At 36.8% G+C, this 17511-nt stretch overlaps 1 protein-coding gene across 1 annotated transcript in view; it reads left to right on the top strand.

The window, feature by feature from the left end:
• Positions 1-1116: 1116 nt before the first annotated feature.
• The window catches only part of LOC118813363 (guanine nucleotide-binding protein G(s) subunit alpha), a 34468-nt gene continuing 18073 nt past the window's right edge, over positions 1117-17511 (top strand). Inside the window, exons 1-2 of the mRNA XM_036578651.1 lie at positions 1117-2579; positions 14924-14996. Of these exons, the coding sequence (XP_036434544.1) occupies positions 2441-2579; positions 14924-14996 (212 nt within the window). The 5' untranslated portion in view covers positions 1117-2440. The remainder of the gene's footprint in view (positions 2580-14923; positions 14997-17511) is intronic.

The raw sequence follows: 17511 nt of genomic DNA, 5'->3' as shown, positions 1-17511 counted from the left end.
CCTTATAGGACACTAGTAGTATGTTAGCACTAAGCGAATGTGTGATACGGAACAAAACGTTACTTAAACAATATGCAAAGAAATGAATGTACACAATTTGATTGGATATCAGAGCGAGGAAATGCCGGGCCAAAGTGCAGAAGGGATAAGTTCATTAAGTAGATTTGTGCACTAAGGCTACAAATGGCTAGCTTAATGATAATGTACTAACTAGCTAGCTGCTCTTAGCCAAGCTACAGTGTCCACTGACATGTTCATGCTCATATGTTTTAAAGCGATAAACCATGTTGTTTGACATGCGTTCATGTACTGTAACTGTGATAGCAGGCTTAGTCACGGGCAGTAATGGGGGCTCAGTTCCGGTTTTTGAGGGTCATGGGTGGGGAGTCACTGTGGTTGTAATGAGCCCATCTAGGCAAAAGTCCAGGGCTGAATTTAATTTAATTTAATCCAGCCCTGCTTGCCGATTTACATCAAGCATGATAATTATGTTAAATAAAAATGAGCTGTAAAATTACAAACATGGGTTCCTCACTGCTCTAAACTATCATAAAACAATGTCTCAGACATCAGGCAGTGTATTCGTAACCATTTCATCTAATAGATTTTAGCGAGCTAGCTTTTAGAGACATATAGATGTCTAGTTTCTATCACCACAATACTTTTCAACAACTCTGTCTTCAGAATAGAGCATTTCTAATTAAGTCTGAATGACTTAATTAAATCATGCAGATGTTTAAAAAATTGTGGAATTTCCTCTTTAAGTGTCCAGTATTACCTAATAACCCATGATACCTGAATCGACTTAAAAGTTAATTAACTGGTGCAATATAATAATAGAAGGTACAAGTGAAGTTGGGCCTACTAACTTATGTTTTTCCTTTCCCTTGCCAAATGCATAAATAAGCTTACACATAAACCACGACTTCAGTCTTGCTATGTAGGTAATGCTGAGTCGAAAGACAATCCCTACAACACACGACGGTCCTCTGGGATTAGTCCACACACTGCTCATCACTCATCCCCTCCGTGTTTCTTGCCTGGCCTCGAAGAGAAGAGGGCGCCTTTCTCCGCAGAATTTCAGAACGCTGACGTTCTGAAGTAATCATGTGATTCGGTCCGTTCCCAGGGTTCAGCGAGAGCTGTTTGCCCCACCCCACCTCTTCAGTGCTGGCTATCCTCACTGCCCTGGTCCTGGAGGAAAAAAAAGAGGGGAGAATAGCGTAGAAAATACAGCCTTTTCGCCGAGCTCGCACATCAGCCCGTTCGCCGAGGGACTTCCACGGCAGGAGTGGAGGAATGTGACGAACGCCGTTCTGTTCGCCAGTCTTCGTGCACGTGCGCGAACGTAGCTACTTCGAATCCCTGAAAGAACACAAAGCTGAGGCTGTCAGTGGACGAGCCAGTTAGCTGTAAGAATATGGAGGAAAGCCGAAAGATTCGTGTCGTTTTGCCATTTTAGCGCATTAGGATCACAACGAGCGCTGCTTTTGGGCTATTAGGGACTCGGCTGAGAAGGCTTTCCGACGCGAAAGGACGTACATGTATTGAATCTGAAGAGAAGCCCGAGAAGGCCCCTTGGATTGGGGGAAAATCAGCATAGAGCAGCAGCCATCGCAGAAACGGCGAAAGGAAGAAAAAATTGAATTATTTCCCCAGCACCGAACGACATACACGGAGCCTTAGTGCAAAATACGCGATCCTTTTATGGAATTCCGGCTTTTTTGAGAGGGAATGAACAGCAGGAGAAGGATACGCATGCAGTTCGTGTAGTTTAAATAATTTTCGCTTGTCTGGCTAGCTAGCTAGGCTAGGCTAGGCTAGGGCCGCCTCTGCGTGGAACGGGGCTGCGACTAGGAAACGAGGAGAGAGAAACACGGCCTTGTCGGTGTTGAAATGTTAAGAAATAAACAGGACCCGTCTCCGTCTCACTCCGCAGTGCACAAGAAATCAAAACGAGCTATTCTTTCAGTTGGATGCTCCAGTACGTAGGGCGAATCCTCTTCGTGACATGAAATTATCCTTCGTTGTTCGCTATTGGAAAGTTGAGGGTGGAGGCCTCGAGTGATCAATGTATGGATGGATAATAACCTTCATCTTTGTCTAGGACATAAACTTTAGCTTGTAAAAAGCGGAGACCTATCCAAACATTTGAGAGGGATCGTCGTTATAAAAAAAAGTAGGCTACTGTCCCCTTTCACCCAGAGCTATGAAAAACGCGCATAATGAACTTATTAGTTACACAGCAATGTCATCGCTGAAATAACAGCGGAGGTAGGCTATATGTTACATTGGGACGACTGTGGAAGATGTATAGCCTACATGTCGCCGACAGTTCGAACCATTTCGTGGATCAGACGGATCTAGAATAGCTCGTTTTATCTATTTATTTTTTTTTTTTCGATATCCCCTCTCCCCTGGACCTTTCTTTCGCGGGAAGATGGGCTGCTTGGGGAATAGTAAGACCGAAGATCAGCGGAATGAAGAGAAGGCGCAAAGAGAAGCGAACAAGAAAATTGAGAAACAACTTCAGAAAGACAAGCAGATCTACAGAGCCACGCACAGGCTGCTACTTTTAGGTAAGTTTCTAAAATGGGAAACGGGTGGTTTTCTAAGGCCTGTGACTATGAAAATACTTGTCTGGTTTGCAGCTGCAGACCGAATTCGCCTGTGTTTTTTTTTAATCTGCCAGGCCCAACATTCAGTGCAATACAAATATGGCCCATTTCTTTTAGACCCCTGTGTCAGGACTAGTCCTAGGCGAATTTGTTAAAGCATACTGAAATGGCCGTTTGACTAATTCGCTTGTAACGTTGGAAAATGTTTTTAAGTCAGGGATACTGCTATAACGTCTTTTAGTTTGACTATGTAGTAGGGTAATATTGGTGTCGTTTGTAAATTGCCGGATTCAGCTGATATCCCCCGCCGACATGTGCGACATGTATCGGCATGTGGGTGTGTTCTTGTTGAACTGGTAATGTGGAAGTATCGCTCTATCTGTAGACTTGTATCTCGATTAGTGTACTAGAAACCTCTACAGCGTTTAGGCTTGTCTCCAAATTTTTCGGACCGGTTTCTGGCTTGCCTTGGGCCTTCGTTCTGTACTTCACGTGGTACTTTTGGATATTGTAGATTCGGTATTTTTTATAGCCTAGCCGTACGCTCAGGCCTACCGGTAGTCTATTTCCGTTCGGGCGGAAGTCGTGTTGATGTCGAAAACAGAGCTAAACACATCATGCCATAACAAAAAATGACCGTTTGTTGACCGCTGTGGACCGAATTAAGGTCTAAAAAAACAAATATAAAATGATATTGGATCACGATGGATCGCCATTACAGTTCATGTGCATTTAAATTGTCCTTTGGCCTTCTTCTAAACGTAGTCATGGTGCATATCTGCGTGTTAGACCCCAAACATTCGTGTGTAAAATGACTTGTTTGTCTGTTTATTTTTGACATCTCCTCTCTCTCCTCCCCCCTGGATCTTTCCTTCAGCTTCTGACATTTGGTCGGTGTTTTCCACTTCTTTTGTTCATGAATAATAATAAAAACCTTTAATGGACAGTCATGACAGCTTCCTTTCTGGGCTGCTAAAGTAAATTGTCAAACTTAGAGAAATGAATTGTGTCTATTTTATAAAGCTTCATGTCTTATGGTTCTGACTGAATGCTGGTGAGCAGAAGTACTTATTTACAGATCTGTCCAGTAGCAACTGATATTGTCCTCCTTAAAGGGAAATTCCACCAGTTTTTAAAATTTAGGAATAATTTAGTCCTTGAGATGTAAACGGTCATTCAGAGTAGTTTGATGTGAAGGGGTTCATTGTAGAGAAACTTACAGACTCTGATTTCTTTACAGTGGTGGTGATACGAACCAGGAGTCATGATGTCTACAATACAAATACAGTTGTTTTATTTACTATCCAAAACTACCAGTGAACCTACATATGCCTTCTGAGTTTTTACATGTAATGTTAATGGTAAATAGTGATAAATCTGAAAAATTAAACTTAATTAAATAGCTATCATGAAGCAATGTTTCAGACACCAGTAGCATATATCTAACAATTTCTTGTCATAACTTTATGTGAGAAGGCATTCAGAGACATTAAACTCCTCAGATGTCTGGTTCCCATCACTACCACTGTGAACAATTCAAACTCCACAAGTTTTTCTAGAACAGAGCATTTCACACAGAACCACTCTGAATGACTTTGTTTATATCTCAACCATGTAATTATGTTCTCATAATTAATCTCCTTTAAGGCCAAAGAACACAGACCAAACATTTTACAACAAACACCAACATTTTTAATGTTTGTAGTTGTCTTTAAAATGTCCAGAAGAAGAAATGACAAAACAAATGAATGAGGAGTAGGGGTGAGCGATATGGCAAAAATCATCAGTTATCGAAACAATTGCTAATTAAAAATATTTTGGTGATAGATATCACATCACAGTATTTCATTTTGCTAAGGTTTCATAAGTTAGACCAGATATTAACGAGTCAGAAGTGCTACATTAAAAAAAACCTTTATAAACCTTTATAAATGTGTCTTTTTACGTACTGCATGGCGCTAATTTAGTTAAACATGGCTAATTATTCTCTCTTTGTAGTGAAACATGCAGTTGATTTGTGTTTTGTAAGCACTGATAAAATCCAACAAAGCGTATTGTGACAGTGTTGTACAGTTAATTACGATAATGATAAATATTGTCATATTGTCCAGCCCTAGGTGAGAAAACATTCTAGACATTTCTGTTTGTGTTTGGTCGCTGTTCTCTGGCCTTTACAGTTCTAGCAATGACCTGAACCTTATCTTGTTTTGAAAAACAATGTTACTATACAATTCTCAGAAATAAATAATCGTGTAGTCTGTGAGTTGCATTTGTAATGGTTTTTAGTCTTACTATGTACCCAGCAGCATTCTTCCAATCTTCTGACATATCCCTAGAACATTAGGAGCCCATAAGTTAAAGCTAAGTAATACTAGAATTTTAGTATTTGAAATTGTTTATGTTGCTCTGCTATACACAGAATAAAAGTGAATTTGTATATTCCACCATATAAAAAAAAAAAAAGCCTGAGCACTGCACACTTCAAAACATGAGTGTCTCAACCAGGCACAAGCCTCAAGAATTTTCGGTTTAATACAAAGATTTTTAAAGGGTTGCATGAGTACAACATACAAAATTTCTTTAACATAGTCTTCTTTCAACCGTTCTTCTCCATTGATCATCAGTTCAAACCTTTTTAGAGGTTCAGTGCACTATTAACAAAATCATGCATAGAATGTTTTTAAATTGTGGTGAAAACCACATAACAGTGTGAATGAGCCCTTAGCAGTGAGGCTCAGTGTAAAAAAAAAAAAATAAATAACTTCTCAAACCCCCAGAGCCTATCAGGTTTTATTTTACTCTGGGCCACTAGACAAACTTATTGTTAATCTGAAATCACAGCTGATCATAGAGTTTTGTTGCATGGGTAGAAGCGGTTGAAGCTGCTACTCAACAACAACAGCTTCTAATTTTTTAGTAAAATGAGTATAATGGCATGCCTGTTGACTGTATTTGCACACAATGTAATACAGCCTTAATGTGTGTGTATGTATGTATTTATTTATTTATTTATTTATTTATTTGCATGTAATAGTTGAATCATAGAGCTAGGCATTGTATTGTACTACAGATCAACCACTTGTCTTACATGACTTGTCTTACTTTAACTGTACTAATTCTGCAGTTGAAGTGTTTCATTTTGACATACTGGATATCCATTTATAAGTTTTTGAAAAGAATAAGAGGTAAAGTGTAATGGGATTTTTTTTTCTCTAATGAAGGTGGTATTAATCATAATAGAGCTATCCTTGATATTTCCTTTATATGTAAAAATAAATAAGGAAAACTCAAATGCGTTTTGGATCAAAACCCTTTCATTCTTATGTTTCCATTATGGTTTATTTTTAATGTTGAATTGGTAAAAAACATTGTGATCATACTGGCAAATTTACTTTGGGGTGATGTTAGATATTTGTCTGAGATTATTGAGTGAAAGTAAAATGTGGAGTTTCCTGTTGTCCAGATGTTTAAGTGGAGAATTTTCAATCGTTCAGTTTCTAAACGGTGAATATTGATTTAATGAGCATACTTTCAAGTCACGTTTGCTCTATAACAAATCTTACAGTGTGGTAAGACTTTCCGTACTTGTTCTTTTAGTTCTGTAGAACAGTATTATCAAACTTTAAACGATGCAAGATTTGTTCATTCAGTACTCAAACTTTTCCTGACCTTGATTAGTGTTACAGGTTGTCGTTTTCATGGTAGGATAACCTACACTCTTAAAAATAAAGATGCCTAAAAAGTCAGATACCTAATGAATCAATTCCATCTCAATTTGGGTGCCAAGATGCAATACAAAAGTTTTTCTTGATGCATTTTGGTGCATCTCAATCATTAACAGATCCTGCAGGTGAATTTGAGTGCCTGAGCTCATGCATGTGTTAAGACTTGTTTCTTTAATCATACTATATTATTATTTGTTGTCACACAATCATTTTACTCAGATAGTTTACCAAGCAGAGCCTATTTAAAACCCCAATTTGTGCTTTATGTGAACCGATTCAAAATCTTGCAAGAGTGAATTGTGAAGCCTCTGAGATTATTTTTTCCACCCTTACTAGCAGGTTTCTTCATGCAGTGCCATAGAAGAATTAGATTTGTGCATATGAGGAACCTTTTAAACATTCAAAGCGTTCTATGATGAACCCTTAAAACCTTTACATTATTTGAAGGTTCTTCAGTCACAAACCTTTTTCAAACATGATTCTTTAGGGAACCAAAAGTTCTTCAGTGGCAACACTCAAACCCTTTGTGGCACCATATTTTGTTTAAATAGTGTAATCCAAAAAAATTAAAACATTGTGGTATTAAGCACAAAATGATTATGAAATATATATCACCACTCACGCATTAATTTGTTACATATGCACTAGTATTATCCTTATGTTAGTTTTAAAGAATTTATTTATCTTTGGATTGCCTTTACATTTTTCCTTTTACTTGCTTTGGCAAGGTTGTAACGTAGAAATGTAAGTAGTAGTCCTATGCAAAAGCCTTGTGCTCTGTGAGAGATGCAGAGATCACAAATGGGTGCTGACAAGTATTATTTTGCATAGTTCTATGTTTTTGAGAACTATCATGTACTCTGAAAATGGAGTGGTGCTTATTGATCAAAGTTGCATGTAAAAGAGCACAGATTTGACTTCCTTTAATGACATACAATCTACTCAATGTGTGATTCATGAAACTTTCGTGCTACATGGTAACTTGCAGAGATTTAAGATCAAATTAGTGCCAGCCTTCCATTGCTTCATTTACATATCATTTAAGCGAAGCTGCCTTAAATTGAAGCAGGTGTTTCAGTGTGGAGCCAGTAATGGCAGCATTTGGCAGGTTGTGAACCAATAGCTGTGCCTGTTGGCAGAGTTTGAGATTGAGTAGTGAGTGCACTAACCAAACTTTTAAAGTGTTAAAATTATGACGAATTTAAATAATAAAATGTGAAATAATCAAAACATCTTGGACAGTAATGTAAAACAAAAACACAGTGTAATGTTTTTAATAGAACATTAAAAAATTGTAGCAATGTACATGTAAAAGCATCCACATTTTTGCTGGATTGCCATGTGTTTTTTTTATTCTTGTTATTTTTATTCTTATAATAGTTTTCCCAGCTTTTTAAACTAGTAAGCTTAAATTTGCATGCACTTCTACAAGACATGCTTTCGACTGTACAGATATGCCAAAGATGAAACTGATGAACGCCAAAACTGTCTGAAATTTTGCACACACTCATTTTAAAATCAGATCTGACTGTACGCAACTTTGTTGAATAAGGGCCATTATGGCTTAGGGCTGGGTATTGTCAGCAACTTTACCATATGCGTCATGATACAAGCGTCACAGTGTTCAACAAACATTTTTGTTCAATGTTCACCATAAAATTTGGTTTAAAAGCTACAGTAATAGTGAACATAGAAGGTTGGGAGAAAGATGATGACTTTTTGTGTTAATGTTTACCTTAATAGTTTAAAACAACTACAAGAATAATCTATAAGTATTGTGGGGGGACATTCTAAGAACTGTTTGTAAGTTTGGTCTACTTAGGTTTCTTGTCAACACACAGAGAGCCAGACAAGTGACTTTTATGCACTAACTTTATCAGCGAACAATAAAATATTCTACTCTCCAAAATGTTCTAACACTAACACAGGCTACAGATCATAACACATCATCTGTGTAGCCTTACACAGGGCTAAAACGCAAAGCAGCACTACAAAGTTGTAGCTTGAATGCTAACTGGTAGACACTAATCACAGCAGGCTACAAACTAATAATGCAAATGGAACCACGTCTGTGAAAGACACGAGTACGCAACTAACTGGCGGTGTGAAGCCAAGCTTAGCCTTGCAGATATGTCAATTTTACGTCACGTTTACATTGGCTAACTATGCTACAAAGCGTACAAAAAAAATTACTTTATTCAGAAAGACTGAGTTGCCAAAAAGCTGTCTGATGTTTGCAGAGATCCCAGTACATTCTAATTAAAACAAAATAGAGTTTTGTGTATTTATGATCAGCAATGGCACTGTTCTTCCAAGCATTTGGTAGCCACATGTGCAACGTTCTCCTGGCCTGGAGCATGGTTTGAGTAGCAGTAGAGTTAGCAGTGTAGCCTTCAGGGTTTCAGGGTGTCGTATAGACCAGGGTTATTCAGCTAATTCTTTGGAACGACCAGTTACATCAGATTTCTTGCTTACAAAGAGTCTGATTTTCAATCTTTTGAACATGGTAGCTGTCCACTTTTGACTAGTGACTCTGGTGAGACACAGGTTTTGGGCAGGGAGAAAAATGCGTTGTTTTCTGGCATTAATATTTAAACTTTTGTCCTTGATTTACCCTTTTACTTAATTTTTTTTAGCAAGCCATATTGTGGCTTCACTGCTTAGAAAAGAAATAGTAAATAAAATTGAAAATCTACAAAAATATGTGAAATTATTTGCTTTCTGAGCTGACATCTAGCCCTCTTGTCTCTGTTCCGATGAGTTGAAATGCATCAGACTGGATAAGCTGCAACACAAGTCTGCTACAGAAGCCATGCTGCTTCATGTTCTTGTATGTCATCGAAAAACAAAATGTTAATCGGCTTTGCTACAGAATTTTATTCAAGTGTGGTTTGGTCTGCTGAAATACTTGGCTTGGTCCACGGACTGTGATCTGCCAGTTGACGACCCCCACTGTAGACTTTTAGGTGGTTAGTGTCTCAGTTAGCAAGAGCTAACTGTTGATAATAGACCGTTTTCCATACCTTGCACGTGCTAAATTTTGTAAGATACAATGTAAGCAAAGAATTGAACTGCTGTAAATAACACTAAGGAATTCTGCACTATCCTAAAACAGTGTGTGAATAATGTATGTAACAAAGATTTGTAAAGTGGTAAAGCTGCAATGTTTTGACGTGAACACTGCAGTAGGGGTGGGCAATGTGATGATATTTTAGCGTTATTGTGATTAAATTGTCATACACTTTTCTGAGCACATTGTGGACATTGTCAGTATTTAAGGTGTAACTATGTGTTTCATTATACAGTGAGCACATTTAGGCCTGTTTAATTGGATATAGTGAAGTTCAGTTTGTAAAACGAAGTGTAAAACATCATTGTAGTTGTAGGTTTATTATTATTTTTAGCATTTTTATGTGCAGCACTACAGGTTCTGTTTTGTCTCAGAAAAACGAAGTATTTTGATGCGTATTGTATATTAGGATATTTTTGCCCTATCACCCATAGCTGCAGTACTGTGCAATAGTCAGAAACCACCCTTCATTTATTTGATTTCCAGACAAACAGCTATGTATAAGTTATTTGTTTTCAAGAGATATTTCTCAGAAGATTGTTTTGAGTACGGCAGCAGTTCCTTTGAATTGGAGATTGGGAAAAATATCGCTGCAAGTTTCCTTTTTGAACCTGAAGACAAGTCTTTCTAAAAGAATGGGAGCTGTATTAATGGCAAAGAGTGGACACTAATTACTGAAAAATCTCATAATTTATGTATTTAGTTGTTACTTTTGTGTAATTTTCTGTTTTCATTTGGACACTAGAAAGTTAAAAATTTGTACTTGATTGCAGTTTTGACCCGAAATTAGATCAATGAATGGTGTTGTCTGACTTTTGCATGGTGCTTAGTAAGTAGTTTGTGTGGACCACTAATCAAACACTGCACCCTAGGCAGACAGCATGATCTCCAACTCAAAGCATTGGTATCATGTTTTTGGGATGCTTCTAAGGATCAAGGATCGATAACCATGGTGTTATAGTAAAGATGACAGGTGACATTTTAAATGAAACTCACAGCAAGTGTTACAACTGGACATCAATGTTTCCTCTCTGATCACTTTTGTCGTCTTTATATTCCACTCAATGTATTCAGTGGTTTATCTCCTGCCTTAATACAGCGACGAAGAGTCAGATTTTATCTGAAAGGCTCTAAATTTGTATGCATGATGCAGTTTCTGTAAATGATTACAGAAGTCAGTTGTGATTAAATAACTGTGATTGTGTTTGCTATTTCATTTCAAATCTCTAAGTTATTACTTGTTAATGATTTATAAATGTAGGTTACTGGGGCTTGTTCCTAAGGTTGACATGGTGTCCCATCTGAATATATTTGATATATATGATGTTTAAAAAAAAACTACCTACTAGGGTTTAAGGAATATTCGGTTTCAAAATTCGTTTGTTTCTGCTTGTAATCTATTGTAATATTGATGTGTTTAGGTCTTACCTATGATATGGGGTCAGAAGAAAGCACACCACATTTTATTAAATGAAATATTGCAAAAAGTTAACACTCAGTTAAAAGAGCCTGCACATATTGGCCCTTATTCATCAAAGTAGTGTATGGTCAGATCTAAACAAAATGGTTGCGCTCAGATCTTTTGCGACGGTTTTCTTATTCGTCAGTTTCATCTTTGGCATATTTGTTCAAAACTCACATCTGCGCAAATGTTTAACAATCTTAAAAAATTGCTTGACTTGCAATTAAGTAACCAAAACCATTATCAATATACAGTAATGGGAGTAAAAAGTAAACTATACTACCGAAACAAGAATCTCATGCACTAAAACATCTTGGCTCCCTACTGAAACACTTGTATGAATTAGGCCATGTAAATGAGGCTTTATGTAAATGATATATAAATGAGGCCGTGGTAGGCTGGCGCTTGATTTTACACATTAACCCAGTTCATCATTTGCACTTAAACCTCGGCTTGTTTCCACATCGTTCGAAGGTTTCGTGAATCTGACACAAAGTATTTTGTATGTCAAAAGCCGGTGAGATCTGCTCTCTTTTTTGCATAACTTTTGTATAAGGGCCAGTGTACATGATGAAATCTTTTGGAGTGGTGAGAATAGACTAACCTTCATTGAAAATCAGTAGTTTTTAAAAAGAAAAGGGTGTTCACAGAAATTGTCTCCGATAATCCTGGCACTTCTTGCCTGACACTTGTACTTTCTGGCAGCTAGGCATGTTATGTTATGCTGTGCTTGTTTTTCCATTTCAAAGCAGTTGCACGACAAGTACCATTGTGGCAAAGAAAAAAAAAAAAGAAAAAAGTTAAGCTGAGGTCCCCACTGGCAACAGTAAAATCATTTAATTAATAAGTGTGTAGAACCTTGTGCTTTCTATCACTGTATAAGAGATGCATAAGGTTTTCTGTTTTTTTTTCTTCTGTTTTTTTCTTCCTCATTAAGAGCACAGTTCGGCTCAGTAAGAGATTGTTTTGCTTAAGCAGAGTAACCATAAAACATGACTGATGAGTAACGTGTATTCTTATGTCTTATTCGAAGTGGTAAACAATACACAAGCTGAATAAAAATAACAATTTTCTATTTTAATTAGATCGTGTTTATATATTGCTGTTGTCATAAGAACCTCGCATCTCCATTTTTGACGTTTTTCAGTTTTTGACGTAATTTGAAAATACCCTTTACGTTGTTTGTAAATTTCATGATGAATGGACTAAAAGAAATGACCCTAAATGACTTGGAAAAACGTCTGGTTCCATTGACTTACATTAAAAGTAAAGTGTCCCCCCCCACTTCTTTTGTAAAGTTACCATTTTGGAGATACAAGGTTTTCTTCCAACAACAGCGATGTCAAAGAAATGCCACAACAGCACTCAGGGATCGTATTGTTAACGGAAAAGGGTTAAAAGGTTGATGTTGCAAAATGAAAAATACCCCTAACTGAAGCTATCAACATTAATGGACATAAATACTGTTAAATACATAAATAATGTTTACTTTTAAGGATTTTCTGTAAATAAATGTGAACAGTGTAACTTTTAACTGTGGTTCTTATGCTGGGAACTTTTTGAAGTGTGAATATACTGCTTATTTGATAGTGTTTACATCTGAGAGATGTCTCAAAAAATCAGTGCTTTATTTCCCATACCATTTGATATCAATCTTCATTTTCTACCTGCTGAATGTTAAGTATGAGAGGTGTTTTGAACCCTGAAGCAAAAAGTGTATTCTGATGTAATACACAAAATAATTTATAATTTATTTACAAAATTTAAAAAAAAAGAGAGAATGAACCAATTACACAGTGCAGAGAACATGTGGCCTTTTTTGCGCTACAGTCTCCAAGTTGGTAGATGCTTTCTTCAAACTTGCAGCCTGTTTTACTTCCCACAATTTCATTATTGGCCATCTCCGTTTCAATGCCATTTTAAACCTGCCCTCGTTGACCTTGCCAGTGCCATCTTGAGGGCTGTTCCATTACTGTATTAGCCCAAATGTAAAATGAGCCATTGAAGGGGGAGGGATTGAGTCAACATTGTTTTTTTTTGTTTTGTTTTGTTTTTTTGTTTTTTTTGTTTGTTTTTTTTGCACCACAATATTGATACATGGAAACTAGGTATTACAGTGTAAATAGTTTGTTACAGTATTTTATATAGTTTTATACAGTTTTTTTTTTCTTTTTCTCATCTCCTACTTTTGAGCCTGTGTCTTTTAGAATTTTCTTAGTGGAACAGTAGTTACTCTTCCAGTTTGCCAAAATGTGTGATATTGCAAAAATAATTAATCTGTATTTCCATCAGGGATTACAGTGCTGCATATTGTATCGCAATCCCTGTATTGGAAGAAATGAATATCAGTATGTGTATTATGACCAGGGCAACTTTTTTCAGACCTGCCTTGAAAAGTATTGTCAGTGATCCTAACGTGAAAACTGGATATCCAAATTATTAAACTGCTTTCTTCACATTACATTTTTCTTTAGCGTTTTTGAGCTACAGGTTCCCAAAAATAGCAAATGTCAGACAGCAGTACGCAGAATACATGCTTAGCACACATGACCACACCCAGACACACATTGCATACAAACACATGTGGTCAATAAACATGTTTATGTGCATACAGTGTATATGAGAGTATGTGTATCAAAAGTGTATGTAAAGTTTTAAAATATAACTTTGTTTGTTTCTTGTGATGAACTGTATTCCTGAAAGCCAAACTGAATCTCTACATTTAGACTGTATTCAGGTATTCTTGCAATAACTCTCTTAAAATGAACACGTATTAAAATTGGAATGATGCTGCTCTCCAGAACCAGAGTGCATTGTAGTGGGCATCAGAAATAATGAACAGTAAAAAAGAGAATAAACAGTAATTATAAACTATTATTAACGTGATTTATCATCATTTATTGCTGCTTTTAGAATAAAAATGGGGCAAGATCATTTTGCCTTGGGGCGTAATTTGGTACTTATTGAGAAGACATCATAGGCTTATCACTGTACAGAACAAGTCTTTACTAGTCTGTATTACAGTATTTAAGTTTCTGAAGACTGTAAAACTCCAACAAAGAAAGTTGGAAAGTCTTACCTGAATGTCTATTACAAGCTCTGTGTTTAAGGTAGAGCATGCTAAAAAGTGTTAATGCTAATATTACATGGGAGTTCCCACTGACATGCTAATGGAAATTAGCATTATGGTTGTGGTAGAAATTTGTTGTACAGTGCTACTTTCTAAAGTAAACATTTTCTGGAAGCATTGCTTTATTTAGGGCGAGCCATTCACAATTCTGTTTTACAGACATAAAGTGTTAGGTTCATGCATGTGCGTTAATTGTCCCTGATGTGTCCCAAATGTGGTCCTGTGTGCTATATTTATGTCCCTGGGATGACATGGTGGTGTTAGTTTGGAGCCCCGATCGTGACACCCTTAAAATGTTGGAAACATAAACGTAACAGATCTTGCCTGGAAATCTTTGTGATCTGACACACTTTTCAGGACCCCCCACAAAGAGACAGAACCTGTAAAATATTTTTAAAAACTGTAAAACTATCCGTAACATCACATAACTATTGATTTACTGTTTTAAATGGGCTTTTTGTAGTAAACTCTGTTCTAAATGAAATACTGATTTCACTTAAGTTTATTCCACAAACTAAGGGCTGCCTAGCTATTAACAAAATGCCCTGAAGTTTTTCAGAATCCAAAGCTTTAGCCAGACAGAGCCATTGTTGAAGTTAATGTATGTTAATACTTTGACTTTTCTAAGAATGGTTGTGTTTAAAACGTAGCCTATGGGTATGTTTCTGTTGAAAATGCTGCTCCTTGTGTCCCTTCCTCCTCCTCCTCCTCTCCTTTTGAGTGGCCATGTAAAGTGCAATACCATTTTATGCTTTGGAATCACTGTTTAAAAGTTTAGGATCTGTGTTTATTTTTAGTTTAGTTTCAGATAAATGTAAAAAATGAAATTTAAATATGCTGGAATATGAATGTTCATATTTAGTGTACTTCATACAGTTATTTTGGATTAGGAACATTTTTTTCTCTCTCTTTTAATAGGTGCAGGAGAGTCTGGAAAGAGCACTATTGTCAAGCAGATGCGGATCTTGCATGTTAACGGCTTCAATGCTGAGTGAGTATTAATGCAACATAATGTATTTAGTGTATCTTCATCTGAGTGACTGTGCTTCCAAGTGCTACGGACTTAGATGTTGTTTAGTTGTCCAGAAAAGAAGCAAGAAAGGTGCACAAGACTTGGGTAAAGCTTATGTAAGCTTTATGGTGATCATCACAAGGCTGGTGTGGCTTTTCTCTCCCACACTGCTTTAACAAAACTATGCGCTCCCTGTTGCCTCACTCTAAGTCTAAGTAACTTAAATAGCGATATATAACTAGTGAGGAATGGCCAGCCAGACAAGCATAACTGAGTTAACAAGCTAGCTCATTTGTTTGGGCATGTGTGTGCATGTCTGTTGTACCTTTAATGTATTGCCACATTAAAGCGGGATAGTGTTTATAGTAAGCCATGGACACAACCACCCGAGCATGTAGTCATTTCACTCGTGTGTGTGTGTGTGTGTGTGTGTGTGTGTGTTTCCTTGTATGTATATGTGTGTTTCCTTGTATGTATATGTGTCTATTAAGATTGAACTGTTCCCATATTTTAATACATTCAAAACGTCTCCAAATATTACTGTAGTAAATGGTTTTACCAGGGGGTGTGGTTGGGTGGGGTTGCCCTTTTGTCCTGCATTATTTCAACAGGGTAGAAAATCAAAAAGAGTAGTTTTTTTTACATTATAACTAAGTAAGTAAAAACAGTGCACAAAATCTGAATATTGTCCATTTCCTGGTGAATTTCAGAGCACCTCACCATTGTATTTTAAAGAACATGGTATCTTTACAATTATTACAGTAGAAGAGCCTTCTGACAGCAATGGGCCATTCTCATTCACCAGGGCTGCATAGATGGGCCATTCTCATTCACCAGGGCTGCATAGATGGGCCATTCTCATTCACCAGGGCTGCATAGACTCATATCTTAACATCAGTCCTACACAAAGAATTAAGCCCTACTTGGATACGATTAGTTTATTGAGTGAATGTCTGTTAAAAAAAAATATATATATATATATATGTGTGTGTGTGTATATATATATATATATATATATATATATATATATAATTTATTTTTATTTATTTATTTTTTTTAACAGACATTCACTCACTTTAATCAGCGTTCTACCACCAAGATTATAGCATGCACTGTTTCAGTAACTGGAAAAAAGTTTAATATGAATACATGTGCTAGAAGACTAAATACAGTTAGCAGCAGTAAAAAAATATTTTTTTCAAAGGTGATTCAGCACCTGTCTAGAAAATTCACTGCAATCACAGAGATTTGTATCCGGACTAAATACATCAGTCAACTACAGAGTTTTGTGAAAAATTTAGGTAATTCTGCCTGTAATTTTGAGAGGGAAAGAGGGTGAAAGACATGGCTGATCTGGACAGAAATGAAATCGCAGAGGAGCACTTGCAAATGAGGAAATTACATCATCCAAATAAGGTTTAAGAGTGACCAACAGAAATATTTTGGTACACTACAGTCGAGTTAAGTAATTGCTGAGATAATGATGTAAGTACAAATCAACTTGTATGTGAAATTAATGCTTAAAACTCAAACTTATTATTGTTGATGTGTCAGCTAATTTTGAAAATGTCCTAACGCAGTTAAGGAAAATATTCAGCTGTCAGTCCCTCCAGGACTTTGCAATCACAATTTCACACTAATTCAGCCAGGTTTTATAAGGGCTTACTATTAAGTCCCATAATTGCATTAACATACATGCAAGCTTGTTTAAGTGCTTAATATGTCATTCATGTAATCCATGCAGATTTGATGAGTTTTTCTAAGAATTCTAAAAAAAGATTCCCTCCTCTCCACCAAACATAGCACAGCTACAGTTCATGGTCATTATTCAGCAAACCCACTGATACAGTATTTAATGGGCCACACAGAACTGAGAAGACCTTACTGACACGTGAAAAGAGAAGCACATTTTGTGACCAGTGAAAGTGGTTTCATTTTCATGAGTTTCCTTCTTCAGTAGCTTCTAAGTGTTGGCCGACAAATGGGTAATACATGAAAACCCGTTTCATGAAGCTCCCAACACATAGTTATTGTGCTGATGATGCTTCCAGAGGCAGTTTGGAAATCTGTAGTGAGTGATGCAACAGATAATATGCCATTTATTCTCTCCTAACTTAAGGATTCTGTGGCCCCACTCTGTGTATTTGTGTGGTGTACTGCTTTGCGGCTGATCTGTTGTTGCTCCTAGTCACTTTGATTTCACAATAAAAGCACTTACGGTTGACTGAGGCAGATCTAGCAGGGCAGACATTTCATAAACTGAATTGTGACAAAGGTGGCATCCTCTGACAGTGCCAAGCTTGAAGTCACTGAGCTCTTCAGTGCAACCCATTTTACTGCCAATGATTGTCTATGGAGATTTACCATGTGCTTCATTTAATACTCCTGTTAGCAGTGGGTGTGGCTGAAAGACCTGAACTCAGCAATAAGGAGGGGTGTCCACATACTTTTGTACATGTAAATACATACACACACACACACACACACACATGCA

Source organism: Colossoma macropomum, unplaced genomic scaffold, assembly GCF_904425465.1.
Source record: "Colossoma macropomum unplaced genomic scaffold, Colossoma_macropomum, whole genome shotgun sequence".
Lineage (NCBI taxonomy): Eukaryota > Metazoa > Chordata > Actinopteri > Characiformes > Serrasalmidae > Colossoma > Colossoma macropomum.
Note: the sequence above shows the minus strand (reverse complement) of the source record. Positions and strands in the feature narration are given on the sequence as shown.